Raw genomic sequence first — 14,987 nt, 5'->3', positions numbered from 1 at the left:
GTCACCCAGGCTGGAGTGCAGTGGCCGGATCTCAGCTCACTGCAAGTTCCGCCTCCGGGGTTTATGCCATTCTCCTGCCTCAGCCTCCGGAGTAGCTGGGACTACAGGCGCCCGCCACCTCGCCCAGCTAGTTTTTTGTATTTTTTAGTAGAGACGGGATTTCACCGTGTTAGCCAGGATGGTCTCGATCTCCTGACCTCGTGATCCGCCCGTCTCGGCCTCCCAAAGTGCTGGGATTACAGGCTTGAGCCACCGCGCCCGGCCGAAAACTCCAATTCTTTATGAGATTGGGTTGTGCGCAGCCTGAGAAAAACTTCAGGAGTCCTGGGGATCCAGGAAAGGCGGGGATGGCAGGGTTGCTCACCCATGGCCTTTTCTCCTTGAGTACCCCTGAACTGTGGTTCTGGCTTTGGAGTCAGGCAGACCTGGCCACAAGCCCCAGACTCACCTCTTCCTATCTATGTGACCTTGGACAAGCCCCTTATGCTCTGGGTTTTAATCTCGTCATTCGTAAAATGGGGATAATCCTCCCTCTCTCTGAGGGCTCCTGGGAGGGCTGAATGAAACCTGGCACATAGGAAGCGCTCAACAAATGACCCTCACAATGTCTTGAGAACGTGGATTTAACTAGGATTTTTTTTTTTAATTATGCTATGGGGATAGGGTGAGGTAGTGTGTCCCCTTAGCTCACCAGGTTGTCTGTGCAAGGGCGGGAGTAAGAGGTCGTCGCAAAGCGGGCCAGTCCTTCATTGTATACAAAAATCCTGAGAGGGTCACAGGATGTCACCAGTACATAAATCCGTAGGTCAAACTTAAACCCATCAATGATAAAGGGCTGGAAGGAGAGAACAGAAGTCAGACATGCATTAGGGGAGAAATTTACACTTGAAAATCACTAGCTCCTGCCTTGTTTCCATGGAGTTGGCTCCAACATTGCCTAGTGTTGTGGAGGGAAGGCTTGTCCAGGGTCAGAGAGAAGAACAAGGAGACTTGGGCTCTGGGTCCCAACATGTGACCCTGTGGAGGTCACTAAACCACACTGTGCCTTGGTTTCCTCATCTGTCAAGTGACACCAGTAACCACCTCTAAGAGGTATCTTGGCAATTAAACAGAGAAACATTAAACAGTCCTCTGAGGCCGGGCTATAATCCTAGCATTTTGGGAGGCTGAGGCAGATGGATCATCTGAGGTCAGGAGTTTGAGACCAGCCTGGCCAACATGGTGAAACCCCGTCTCTACTAAAAATACAAAAATTCACCAGGCGTGTTGGTGGGTAAAAAAAATTAGCCAAGTGTGGTGGTGCAAGCCTGTAGTCTTAGCTACTCAGAAGGCTGAGGTGGAAGGATTGCTCCAGCCTAGGAGGTCGAGGCTGCAGTGAGCCCTGATCACACCACTGCACTCTAGCATGGGTGACAGAGTGAGACCCTGTCTCAAAATAAATAAATAAATAAAAATTCTTTGATAAGCCAGGCACAGTGGCTCACACTGGGAAGCCCAGCACATTGTGAGGCCGAGGCAGGAGGATCTCTTGAGCCTAGGAGTTTAAGACCAGCCTCAGCAACATAGAGACCCTATCTCTACAAATAAATTTTTTTTTAAATAAAAAATTAGTCTGGGCACAGTGGTTCACACCTGTAATCCCAGCACTTTGGGAGGCTAAGTCAGGCAGATTACTTGAGGTCAGGAGTTTGAGACCAGCTTGGTCAACATGGTGTAACCCCGTCTCAACTAAAAATACAAAAATTAGCTGGCTATGCTGGTGGGTGCCAGCTACTTGGGAGGCTAAGGCAAGAGAATCACTTGAACCTGAGAGGCAGAGATTGCAACAAGCCGAGACTGCACCACTGCACTCCAGCCTAGCAGCAGAGTGAGGATCTGTCTCAAAAAAATAACAATTACAAATTAACCAGATGTGGTGGCGTGTGCCTGTAAGCCTAGCTCTACTGGGGAGGCTGAGGTGGGAGGATTGCATGAACTCAGGAGTTTGAGGTTACAATGAGCTATGATTGTGCCACTGCACTCCAGTCAGAGTGACAGAGCAATACCCTATCTCTAAAGAAATAAAAATAAAATACAGTCTTTTGATGCATGGACATATTGTCACCATTCAGGGCTACATATAGTTACGGTTCTTTTTTTTCTTTTATTTTGTTTTTTTGTTTTGTTTTGTTTTGTTTTTTGAGACAGGGTCTCCAGCATCTCACCCTGTTGCCCAGGCTGGAGTGCAGTGGCACAATCTTGGCTCACTGCAACCTCTGCTTCCCGGGCTCAAGTGATTCTCCAGCCTTAGCCTCTGGAGTAGCTGGAACTACAGGCATGTGCCACCACACCTGGCTAATTTTTGTTGAGAAAGGGTTTCGTCATGTTTCCCAGGCTGGTCTGAAACTCCTAAGCTCAAAGCAATCCACCCACCTTGGCATCCCAAAATGCTGGGATTACAGGCGTGAGCCACTTTATGCAGCCAACGCACAGTGGCAGTTCTACAAGAGTCCTCCCTGCAATGTCATCTCCTGGCCATTTCTTCCCAGAGAGATCAGTGTGTCCCACTCTGTCCACACTCCTAGAGGGCTCCCTCCCCACAGTGGGCTATGACCTACGACCTCCAGTCAAAGAGAAAAGCTGATTGCTCTCTAGCACCATGCCCCTTTCCCACATGAGGGCTGTCCCAAACCAAAGGTGCTCCCCTAGCCCTAATGTGTTAGAGGAAAAGGGCCAGCCTGGTAAGGCCAGACCAATTGACAAGGGTAAAAGGATAAGAGACACTCTGGCCCAGGCATGTGCCAGCACCCCTGGTCAGAACGTTTGGTCTGACAAAGTGCAAGGCAGAAGCCAGGTCAGCTCCACCTCCGTCTTCACCCTCCATTCCCTCATTTCGCATTCTGTCCAGTGGAGCTAAAGCCCGCGGTTGCAGTGGGTGATAAATAAATAATCACAATGAGGAAATACCTTTGAAATATAGAGCTGACAGATCATATCCTCCCCTGGTTTGATTTCTTTCACTGTCCGGGTGATGAATATACCTTTCCCTTGGCAGCCTGAATCCGGCTTACAAATGTATGTCTTCTTTTTTCTTGACCTGCTGTAGGTCTGCAAATCTCCCCAGCTACCAGAGCAGGGAGGGAACAAGATACATCTTTAGCTGGGGAACAATGAAAAGGAAGGCTAGCTCTTTATGAAGAAAAGAAAGAAAAGCTATCTAATGTGACAAAGCCCTGGCATTGACAGATGCCCAGAGGTCCAGCAATGGGAGGCAGTAGAGCACACACAGCAGGGAGTGTGGGCTTCAGAGGGAATTCAGGCCTGGGTTGAAGCCCAAGCAACACCACTTACCAGCGGTGCAACCCTTTGCAAGGACTTGACCTCTCTAAACCTCAACTTCATCATCTATACAGTAAAGTTAATAACGACACCTATCTGCTGTGGTGCTTAGCTGCATGACATAATGTGGGCACAGTGCTGCATGCCCCATCAAGGTGACCATGGCACAGGTAGTTTGGTCTTCTGGGCTTGCAGGTAGGAGCTTTGGAGTCCTGGACCTGGCTCAAACCCTGACAAGTGATGTGACTTTGGATCCACCAGTCTCTCACCCGGCACTGGGCTTCAGTGTCTCATATGTGACGCCTCCATTTCAGTCAGAGTATGGGAGAGCAAATCATATATTTGAACATATTTTGATGAAGTATATTCAGAAGAAAGAAAGAAACTAAACGAGTGGATTCTGTCTCTCAGTCTCGCTATACTTCTGTGTTTTAACTCAAAGGAACCTTGTAACCATTGGAAAAAATCACCTAACTGCAATGTTCCTCAGTAACCATGAAATCTGGAGCTCCTGTTGACCTGATGGCAAATACATTTCCTTCTAATTTGCTGCTAAGCCCTGAAACTTGTTCCAGACAAGCGAAGGAAAGTCTGAGAACCCTGGAGCTCTTGGTTTTGGAAAGCACTGAGTGGAGAGGGAAGGATGGAATTCCTCTGAAGCCCTTGCCATGTGAGTATAATCTGATAGTGGCACTGTTCACTGTCTCAGCCCTGTCTCAGCCACCAGATTGCACCCCAGGTCACGTATGTCATCTCACATTTCTCCTGTTCCTCGGTGGTGTGGTCCAGAGCATTTTACATACCAGGAACTGCTGTCGTTTTGAAATGGATATAAAGAGAGCAGAGAAGGGGAAGTGCTGACTGCTATCCATAGCACCGCATGGAACAGAGGTCAGGCATCCCTCCCTGCTCCTAACCTGGGTGCTAACCACTACCACACTCTCTCCAGAGGTGCTCATGGTCCTTAAAGATTCAGAAACTGCACAGTTACGTGGTTGGAATGAGTTCAAAATCAACAGCTTTCAGCGTCAGAACAAACTCTAACCCCAACTGCAGGTACAGGTTCCAGGGCACCCAGCCCCTAAATGTCATCTAATTTTACAGGCAGAGCCTTGTGTTTTCTCAACCTTGGACACACCCTTTATCCCTTCTCTTCCTGAACAGTAGCCAGAGAGATGGGAGATCATATGGGCAGGGAAAGTGGCAACCAGGGAATCAGGGGCAACAGGAAACATAAATGGGGAGAGGACTGGAGAAGGAAGCACAGGGCAGGGGGCACTCACTCAGCAGGAAGACACCAGGTCCTAGGGAAAAAGTGGAAATCTTTAGGGAACATCTTTAACATGCGGCTCATATTCCTGGCCAGCAAGTCCTTCCGGCAGATTTCACTCATCCCGGGAAAGTGATTGATCTTCTGCAAGGGAAGCCAGAATTCATGAGCAATCGAGGGACATGGGAGTACCACAAAATCTCCTTGGGACACAGGTGTAAAAATGGGGCCCCACTGGGTAAGATGCTGCACTTAAACCAAGGACCATCACTAACCCAAATACCTGGTAACTTTTCATTTCCATCACCCGCTCCAGTGATACTGAGTAATCTGTCCAATAGAGAGTCCAGTCATCGTTTTCCCCTCCCTCTCTAAGGCCGTACTGTTGGGCGGCCCTGCGCACTATTGAAGAAAGAAAGGCCTATTAGCCCGGGAAGTGGGGGAGGAGCATGGGGTGGGGAGGTTCCATTACTAGGTGCTCCCAGATCAAGTACTGAAGCGAGAGAACTCAGCTCCTTGAGACTGGAAGCCATCTTGCCCTGTCTCCATTAATGCAAGAATGGAGAGTCAAACACTGCCACTGCATCACTTGAGCCCAGGAGTTCAAGACCAGCCTGGCCAACATGGCAAAACCCCGTCTCTACTAAAAATACAAAAATTTAGCTGGGTGTGATGGGGCATGACTGTAATCCCAGCTACTCAGGAGGCTGAGAGGGAGAATAACCTGAGCCCTGTAAATCAAGGCGGCAGTGAGCCGTGATCATGCCACTGCACTTCAGCCTGAGCAACAGAAGACCCTGTGATAGAAAGAAAAGAAGGAAGGAAAAGAAAGAAAGAGAGAGAGAGAGAGAAAGAAAGAAAGAAAAGAAAAGAAAGAAAGAAAGAAAAAAACAAAGAATGAAGAAAGAAAGAAAGAGAAAGAAAGAAAGAGAGAGAGAGAGAGAATAAATAAAGGAACACAGAGAGTTGAAAACTACTGAAAAATCCAGCCTGTACTCAATAATCCCCATAGAAGATTATCTGGGGTGAATGATTTGCCTGTTCTGGCTTCCCTTTGCCAGAAAGCAAGCTTCTGGCTTTCCTCCAAACACCGAGCTCTGAATGCTCAGGGAATATAAACTAATCCTTAACATTAGTCAGAGCCAATCTTAATCAGTATATGGTATATTAAGCATACTTTTTTTTAAAGTACACACTGGATTTCAAAACTACATCTCTGATGTCATATCCTTTCTGTCCCTGTTAGGATTAATAAGTAGGAGCTGACTCCAACACCAACTCAAATGCCTTCAAGGGCCTAGAATGGGAAAAGTGCCTGCAGTAACTGGGACAGTACAAGACTACCCTAAAGCATTCATATTTGAATTTAAAATACAGCAACAGTCTGGGCACAGTGGCTCATGCCTGTAATCCCAGCACTTTAGGACACCAAGGTGGGCAGATCACCCGAGGTCAGGAGTTCGAGACCAGCCTGGTCAACATGGCGAAACCTTGTCTCTAATAAACATACAAAAATTTTATTTTGGGGCATGGTGGCGTGCACCTGTACTCCCAGCTACTTGAGAAGCTGAGGCAGGAGAATCACTTGAACCTGGGAGGCGAAGGTTGCAGTGAGCCAAGATCATGCCACTGCACTCCAGCCTAGGCGACAGAATGAGACTCCATCTCAAAAAAAAAAATAAATAAATGGCCGGGCACAGTGGCTCATGCCTGTAATCCCAGCACTCTGGGAGGCCAAGGCAGGTAGATCACCTGAGGTCGGGAGTTCGAGACCCTCCTGACCAACATGGAGAAACCCCCATCTCTACTAAAACTACAAAATTAGCCGGGCAAGGTGGTGCATGCCTGTAATCCCAGCTACTCAGGGGGCTGAGGCAGGAGAATCGCTTGAATCCAGGAGGCAGAGGTTGCAGTGAGCTGAGATCATGCCATTGCACTCCAGCCTGGGCAATAAGAGTGAAACTCAGTCTCAAAAAAAAATAAATAAAATGAATAAATAAATACAATACAGCAACAGCCGGGCACAGTGGCTTACACTCATAATCCCAGCACTTTGGGAGGCTGAGGTGGGTGGATCACTTGAGGTCAGGAGTTTGAGACCAGCATGGCCAACATTGTGAAACCCTATCTCTACTAAAAATACAAAAAATTAGCCAGGCATGGTGGCACTTGTCTGTAATCCCACCTACTTGGGAGGCTGAGGCAGGAGAATCACCTGAACCTGAGAGGTGGAGGTTGCAACGAGCTGAGATCATGCCACTGCACTCCAGAGCAAGACGCCGTCTCAGAAAAAGAAAAAAAAAAAAAAAAAAAGCAACAGCAACACTGTGCTCTGAAGTACAAAATAAGTCTGTAGACCAGGTTCAGTTCACGAACTGCAAGTTTGTAACTTGTCCTCTAAAACAGAGCCACTGGCTGCAGCAACAGCTGTCTCTTACAATTAGATCCCCGAATCACTATATATAAGAATTACAGATAGTTGAAGTACACACCATTCTGGTGAAAACCCATGACTCTTGGAATAAGATTCCCAACTTCCTTAATTAAGTAGTTCATTGAGCTAGGAGAACTGAAGGACAGGATTTGGAGACACACCCTTCCATCCTCACAAATACACAAAAGTGACTCTTCCCAATCCTTTGGGAGAATCCGGTGGGTCCCCATTATAGATCCCCTGAATGTAGATGCTCACCACTCTCATACCGGCAGCTGGATAGATTGATCACCAATCATCTGGAAAAGAGAAAAAGGAAAGCAGCAAGACAGAAACACATTTGCCAGAACAAGTGACTGTGCCCAGAAACATCCTGTCCCAGGTGGAGCTCTCTAAAATCTAGCCTGCCATGCTAAGCCTGGTTTGACCATCCCTGTTGCTGAAGACACGAGTCCAAAGGGGTACAGCATGGTGGAAAATATGGCATCAGGGTACTATTACTCTGCCCGGAAGGTAGAAATTCTGTGTTGCCATTACAGCTAATCTTGCTTGCATCTTCTCACTAACATATTGCCTCAAGCCTTTTACTCCACTGGCTCTTCAGGGACAGGAATTGAACATCTTTTTGGCCAAAATACTTGTCTCCTTCCTCTTCCCCCATTAAGGGAAGCTATGAATAAGAAAGTGGACAAGCTTTTCTTCATCAATCAGTCTGAATGGAGCAAGGCATGGTGAAATATTAAACAAGAACCGGAATGCACAAGCTGCAGTTGGATCCTGATAAGTCAGTATGGTGCTATCATATTGAAGGTGTACTAAATTTCCAGGACAAATAAGTGCCTTCTTAAAACAAGGAAATCTTCTCTTCCTGCTATTTTTTTAAAGGCATCCTAAACACAAATAGAATGAAAATTAGGACAAGGTGTGGTTTTTTAGATTACACACACGATCATTTGATTCTATAAAACAGATCATCAAAAGTAGATTATTTTTATATGAACCAAAAGTGGTGAGATATTGACAGTCTCCGCACACAGCTTCTCCTTTACCTTCTCATCATCAGCCAAGACCCCCTTCCCTCCAGGTCCTTCCTGTTCTTACCAACATGGCTCCCCATTCCCCAGCTTTCAATCCTAACCTCTTTTTCTTCCTCTTCTTCTTGCCTTGCTGCTGGGCATTCTGAAGTCTGTTTTGTGACCCTGGGTTCACTCTCACAAAAGCCAGTGCGATGGTTTCTTTTGGATCTTCTATGGAACTGTCCCCCTTCTCTTCGGAGTTTGCCCCTTGCTGGCTTTCCAAAGTCCGGCACCGTGGCATCTCCCTGGCCTGGGAGGAGGCTCTGGGGAAATACCAGGCCCCTAGAGAGAGGGCAGAGGGAGCCGCAGTTACAGGGATCCACCTGCAGGGGGACCCCCTCCCTCGCTCATGTGGGTGGTGACCCAGGGTTCTAATTCAAGGCAACAGGTTGCAGTTTATACAATGCTACCCGGCCTCCGTGGTTTGATGCAAACTCTGGGAGGGAGCTGATTCCACCTTTTGCCATTGGCTGTGACCTTGGAGACGCACTCAGCCAACCCTAGCCTTGGTTTTTCCCTCCTGGGATTTTCAGGAGAAGCCAGAGATGCTATGCATGGCACCACCTGGTAAACAATATTAAAGTGAGTGAGTGTCTGGAGACAGTGAAGCCCCAGCCTTCCTAGCTAAGAGAGTTAGTCCCAGAGGGTGCAGGTAGAGGTGCTCTGAGGAGGTCTGTTAACTGTTTCAGCACTGCAGTGAACCTCCCTCACAACAATATATGCTGGCCTAAAAATGAATGCAATTGCTGCTCGTGGAGTACAGGACTAATGTGTAGCTGACTGAACAATAAGATTCAGGGCCAGATGCAGACCTTCAGAGACACCAACCACAGAGAAGGCTATGTCTCCCCCACCATCCATTCCAAAATAAAAACAAGATCAAATTATAAAATACATATAAGGAAGTTCAGCAGAGACCTCATCCTCCCTGGCCCCATGAGATTTCTTTCATGTTTGCTCAAAATGGCAAATATTGCTGGGCACAGTGGCTCATGCCTGTAATCCCAACACTCTGGGAGGCCGAGGCGGGCAGATCATTTGAGGTCAGGAGTTTGAGACCAGGCTGGCCAACATGGTGAAACCCGGTCTCCATTAAAAAAAAAAAAAAAAAAAAAAAAGGCCAGGCACGGTGGCTCACGCCTGTAATCCCAGCACTTTCGGAGGCCAAGGCAGGCAGATCACCTGAGGTCGGGAGATTGAGACCAGCCTTACCCACATGGAGAAACCCCGTCTCTACTAAAAATACAAAAATTAGCCCGGCATGGTGGCGCATGCCTGTAATCCCAGCTACTCAGGAGGATGAGGCAGGAGAATCGACTTGAACCTGGGAGGCGGAGGTTGTGGTGAGCCAAGATCGTTACACTCCAGCCTGGGCAACAAGAGAGAAACTCCGTCTCAAAAACAAACAAAAAAAAAATACGAAAAATAAATTAGCTATACGTGGTGGCAGGTACCTGTAATCCCAGTTACTCAGGAGACTGAGGCAGGAAAATTGCTTGAACTGGAAGGCAGAGGTTGCAGTGAGCCGAGATCACACCACTGCACTCCAGCCTGGGCCATAGAGCGAGACTCCGTCTCAAAAAAAAAAAAAACAAGAAGTGTCAAATGTCAACTTTTTTTAACGGATTTGAATGCCCCTGCTTCACTCTTCCTTAAGAACATGCTTAGTTTGCCTTTGGGTAACCCAGAACAGCCAGGCCCAATTAGCGGATTCATATTCCCTCATATCCAAGGTTCCTATGACCACAGAGCCAATTTTCTGGGGCTTTCCCTTCCTCTCCTCACCTCCGAAAATCCTGCAAACCTCCTCACATTTCAACCCTTCCCCTCCGATGTCCACAGTCCCCTTGCTACTTACTACCTGTTCCTCCCTCACAAATTCTTTGGATTTAAAAAAAAGATAATAATATCTTTATTATAATGTATTATCGTTGAAATTATATAAAATTAAAGGAGGCTTAGAAAATGAGGTAGGATGAGAAATCACCTGTAGCTTTCCTACTCTATCATAGCCACTTTAAACTGTCTGTGGATTCACTTTTATTCTTAATTTCTAAGCATAAGGCCAGGCATGGTGGTTCATGTCTGTAATCCGAGCACTTTGGGAGACTGAGGCAGGCAGATCACTTGAGGTCAGGAGTCTGAGACTAGCCTGGCCAACATGGCAAAACCCCATCTCTACTAAAAATACAAAATTAGCCAGGCATAGTGGTACACACCCATAATCCCAGCTACTCAGCAGGCTGAGGCAGAAGAATCGCTTGAATCCAGGAGGTGGAGGTTGTAGTGAGCCAAGATTGCACCATTGCACTCCAGCCTGGGCGACAACAGCAAGACTCCGTTTCAAAAAAATTATTAATTAATTAATTAATTTAAAAATAAAAAATAATAATTTCTTTTTTGTTGTTGTAGTTTTTTTGTTTTTTGAGAGGGAGTTTCACTCTTCTTGTCCAGGCTGGAGTGCAATGGTGCGATCTTGGCTCACTACAACCTCTGCCTCCCAGGTTCAAAAGATTCTCCTGCCTCAGCCTCCTGAGGAGCTGGGATTATAGGCATGCACCACCATGCCTGGCTAATTTTGTATTTTTAGTAGAGATGGGGGTTTCTCCATGTTGGTCAGGCTGGTCTCAAACTCCCAACCTCAGGTGATCCACCTGCCTCGGCCTCCCAAAGTGCTGGGATTAGAGGTGTGAGCCACCTCGCCCTGCCAAATAATAATTTCTAAGCATACTTATTCTAATATAATTGTAATCAATTTTGTATTTGCTTTTCGCCCACTTAGTAGATCATAAACAGCCTTTTCATTGTGGCAAAGTGTACATGTTTCTGAGTTTTTTCGTTTGTTTGTTTGTTTGTTTTGAGACAGAGTCTTGCTTTGTCTCCCAGGCTATAGTGGGTGCAATCTCAGCTCACTGCAACCTCTGCCTCCTGGGTTCAAGCAATTCTTGTACTTCAGTCCCCCAAAAAGCTGGGATTACAGGCATGCACCACCACACCTAGCTAACTTTTATATTTTTAGTAGAGACAGCGTTGCACCAAGTTAGCCAAGCTGGTCTTGAACTCCTGACCTCAAGCAATCTGCCTGCCTCTGCCTCTCACAGTGTTGGGATTACAAGCATGAGCCACCACGCCTGACCATTTCTAGTTTTTAAAGGCTGTATGTATTCCATTGAAAGAATGCACCTGAATGTAACCAATCATTGTCCTATTGTTGGAAATGTAAGTCGCTGCCAATTTTGATATTCTATAAATAGCTCTAAAATGCACTCTTGCATGTGCAGAAGGCCTTTTACTTACTTAGGGTTATTTTCTTAATATCCTGATATTACAGGGTTAATGAATATGCAAATACATAGCTTCTCATATGTATATATATAAAATACCATGTTGCTTCCCAGAGGGATTGCAATAATTTGGAATACTACCAGCAATATGCAACAAGAGTAGGCTCACCAGAGCCCCACAATATCTTGGGAATCACCTCCCCTCTATACACAAATTTGCTATTCCTGTTTTGGTTTTGTTTTGTTTTGTTTTGAGATGCTGTCTTGTTTTGTCACTCAGGCTGGAGTGCAGTGGTGCAATCTCAGCTCACTGCAACCTCCGTCTCCCGAATTCAAATGATTCTCCTGCCTCAGCCTCCTGAGTAGCTGGGATTACAGGCACCCGCCACCATGTCAGGCTAATTTTTTTGTATTTTTAGTACAGACAGGGTTTCACCATATTGGCCAGCCTGGTCTCAAACTCTTGACCTCAAATGATCCGCCAGCCTCAGCCTCCCAAAGTGCTGGGATTACAGGTGTGAGCCACCGCACCTGGCCCAAACTTGTTAATTCTAGACAACTTTTATACCCTATGGCCAATGTCTTTAATATGACTGCACCCTTCCACCTCTCTCTATTCCTTCCTAAAACCAAATTTGGTGGTGTTCCCTTTAACTATGGAAGTTACCTATAAATAATATAATAATAAGCTTTTATGTGGGGATAGTTCTCTGGGATTTTCAAAGATTTTCATATACATGCTCCCACTGAATGCTTACAATGAGAGGGAGGGCAGAATTGTTAAGTCAGCCAAGAATTGCCACTTGTTTCTTTCTCTTTCTGAAGAGGGCTGCCACTTACAGGCAAGACCCTTTATGGTGACACCAGAGCAGGAGAAAGAAGAGATGTGCTCAGGACAGATAAACCCTGGGTCTTGTAAGTCAATTGTTCCCAGTGAACAGGCACATTCTTGGCAAAGTTCAGGGGAACTAAGGTACATGAAATCTTGACCTTGGGCTGCTCCCTTCCTTGCAGGTAAACGGCCAGCTCCACTCCCCTGGCCCTCCACAACGGCTCCTATGTACCAAGCCCTCAAGGAGGAGTGGCTCTGTTTACCTAAAGGTTAATGTTAACTTGGGGAGAGAAAACTGACCCTGAATTTGACCTCTGGAGGTGCGAATTCTCTTTGCCCATTTTTGAGTCCTTGCCTGAGTGATAAGAACGAGTCATGGCTCCTTTTATGTGTCTGCCTCAAAGAGTAGGCCAGGTGCAGTGGCTCATGCCTATAATCCCAACATTTTGGGAGGCCAAGGTGAGAGGATTGCTTGAGCCTGCGAGTTCAAAACCAGCCTGGGCAACAAAGTGAGACCCCCCATCTCTATTAAAAAAAAAAAAATTAGCTGGGTACAGCGCCACATGCCTGTAGTCCCAGCTACTCAGGAGGCTGAGGTAGGAGGATTGCTTGAGCCTAGGAGTTTAAGGCAGCAGTGAGCCACAGTTGCACCACTGCACTCCAGCCTGGATGACAGAGACCCTGTCTCAAAAAAAGAAAAGAAAGGCCAGGCGCGGCGGCTCATGCCTGCAATCCCAACACTTTGGGAGGACGAGGCGGGTGGATCAACTGAGGTCGGGAGTTCGAGACCCGCCTGACCAACATATAGAAACCCCGTCTCTACTAAAAATACAGAAAATTAACCAGGCATGGTGGCGCAGGCCTGTAATCCCAGCTCCTCAGGAGGCTGAGGCAGGAGAATTGCTTGAACCTGGGAGGCAGAGGTTGTGGTGAGCTGAGATCGTGCCATTGTACTCCAGCCTGGACAACAAGAGCAAAATCCTGTCTCGAAATGAAAAAGGAAAAGAAAATTTAAAAAGGTCAAATTATGTTTGCTCTTGCATGAGAGGGCCTCAAGCACGTAGAGTAAAAAACTGAGCCCATGCACTTTTAGATGAACTGGGTCACCATGGAATTATTGCCTGCATTCCCTTGTATTCTAGGCTGCCTATGACATAAGAGCCATCTTGGATGGTACCCGAGACAGGTGCAAGATGGCAAACAGTACTTGCCATGTGACTATTTTTGCTTTGTCTTTAGCCTCCTTGCTTTCGTTTCCCCCAAGCTTCTCTCCCTGTTTAATCTCCAAGGCTGAATCCTGTCTCTCCGAAGATCCTGAAAGAGAGTATCTCCTTCAAAGTTTGCCTACTGGGGACATGCATGCTGAATCTAGCTTGCAGAAATGTCTACTTCTGGGGCACAGTAGCTCATGCCTATAATCCTAACACTTCAGAAGGCCGAGATAAGGGAATCACCTGAGCCCAGGAGATTGAGGCTGCAGTGAGCTGTGATCATGCCACTGAACTCCAGCTGGGTGATGGCGAGACCCTGTGTCAAAAAACAATCAAACAAATAAAAAAACTACGTGTATATATAGTATATGTATATGTATATAGAGAGAGTACATATATACACATATATAGTATGTGTATATATAGTGTGTATCTATGTGTGCGTGTGTATATATATATATAGTCGCCAACTACTAGAAAATGCAGATTTCCGTTTCTTTTGGAGAAGTAGATCTCTATTCCTTCATGTCAGCAATCAACCAGAGCTCAGTAATGCCTCCTGTAGACATTTTCCAGTCTGCCCCAATGTCCAACATTCCTTTTTGTCTCCCTGACACAGGAGCCAAGCAACAGTTATCCTTGTGCTATTATTTTTCCTTTTTTTTTTTTTTGAGACAGAATCTCACTCCATCACCCAGGCTGGAGTGCAGGAACGTGATCTTGGCTCACTGCAACCACTGCCTCCTGGGTTCAAGTGATTCTCTTGTCTCAGCCTCCTGAGTAGCTGGGATTACAAGTGCCTGCCACCATGCCTGGCTAACTTTTGTATTTTTAGTAGAGAACAGAGTTTTATCATACTGGTCAGGCTAGTCTAGAACTCTTGACCTCAGGTGATCCACCTACCTTGGCCACCCAAAGTGCTGAGATTACAGGTGTGAGCCACCACACCCAGCCTATTTTTCTTATAGCAGCATTGAGACATCTCTTTTTTAGAGACATGGTCTTGCGGTGTTGCCCAGGCTGGTCTCAAACTCCTGTCCTCAAGAGATCCTCCTGCCTCAGCCTTGGAAGCAGCTGGGATTACGGCCATAAACCACTGTACCCCGCTCAAGAGAGGTGACATTTTCTTAAACCCAGCCCACTTCTTTCATTTAAGCTACATGCCTAACCCTATAGACACCTGAATTTATATCGGTTCTGCTCTAGTATCTCTGGCCTCCAAGCAGTTTCAAGTGAAAACAAAAGCTACTTCCACCAGGGCTGATCAGAAAGCTTTTTTTTTTTTTTTTTTAGACAGAGTCTTGCTCTGTCACCCAGGCTGGAGTACAGTGGCACAATCCTGGCTCACTGCAACCTCCACCTCTCAGGTTCCAGTTACTCTCCTGCCTCAGCCTCCCAAATAGCTGGGATTACAGGCACCTGTCACCATGCCGGCCTAATTATTTTTGGATTTTTAGTAGAGACGGGGTTTTGCTGTGTTGGCCAGGCTGGTCTCGAATTCCTGAAATCAGGTGATCCGCCCACCTTGGCCTCCCAAAGTGTTGGGATTACAGGCATGAGCC

At 46.6% G+C, this 14,987-nt stretch overlaps 1 protein-coding gene across 2 annotated transcripts in view; it reads right to left on the bottom strand.

Moving 5' to 3' along the window:
- The window catches only part of TTLL6 (tubulin tyrosine ligase like 6), a 50,785-nt gene that overhangs the window by 30,135 nt on the left and 5,663 nt on the right, over nucleotides 1-14,987 (bottom strand). Inside the window, exons 2-7 of one of the 2 annotated variants that reach the window (XM_031934382.1) lie at nucleotides 8,161-8,380; nucleotides 7,281-7,912; nucleotides 4,872-4,990; nucleotides 4,602-4,732; nucleotides 2,947-3,103; nucleotides 692-835 (exon numbers count right to left, since the gene is read on the bottom strand). In XM_031934382.1, the coding sequence (XP_031790242.1) occupies nucleotides 692-835; nucleotides 2,947-3,103; nucleotides 4,602-4,732; nucleotides 4,872-4,892 (453 nt within the window). In that variant the 5' untranslated portion in view covers nucleotides 4,893-4,990; nucleotides 7,281-7,912; nucleotides 8,161-8,380. Of the gene's footprint in view, nucleotides 1-691; nucleotides 836-2,946; nucleotides 3,104-4,601; nucleotides 4,733-4,871; nucleotides 4,991-7,280; nucleotides 7,913-8,160; nucleotides 8,381-14,987 lie in introns of those variants that run through there. The other variant, XM_031934381.1, reaches the window with a different exon arrangement.

This window comes from Piliocolobus tephrosceles, chromosome 16 (assembly GCF_002776525.5).
Source record: "Piliocolobus tephrosceles isolate RC106 chromosome 16, ASM277652v3, whole genome shotgun sequence".
NCBI lineage: Eukaryota > Metazoa > Chordata > Mammalia > Primates > Cercopithecidae > Piliocolobus > Piliocolobus tephrosceles.
Note: the sequence above shows the minus strand (reverse complement) of the source record. Positions and strands in the feature narration are given on the sequence as shown.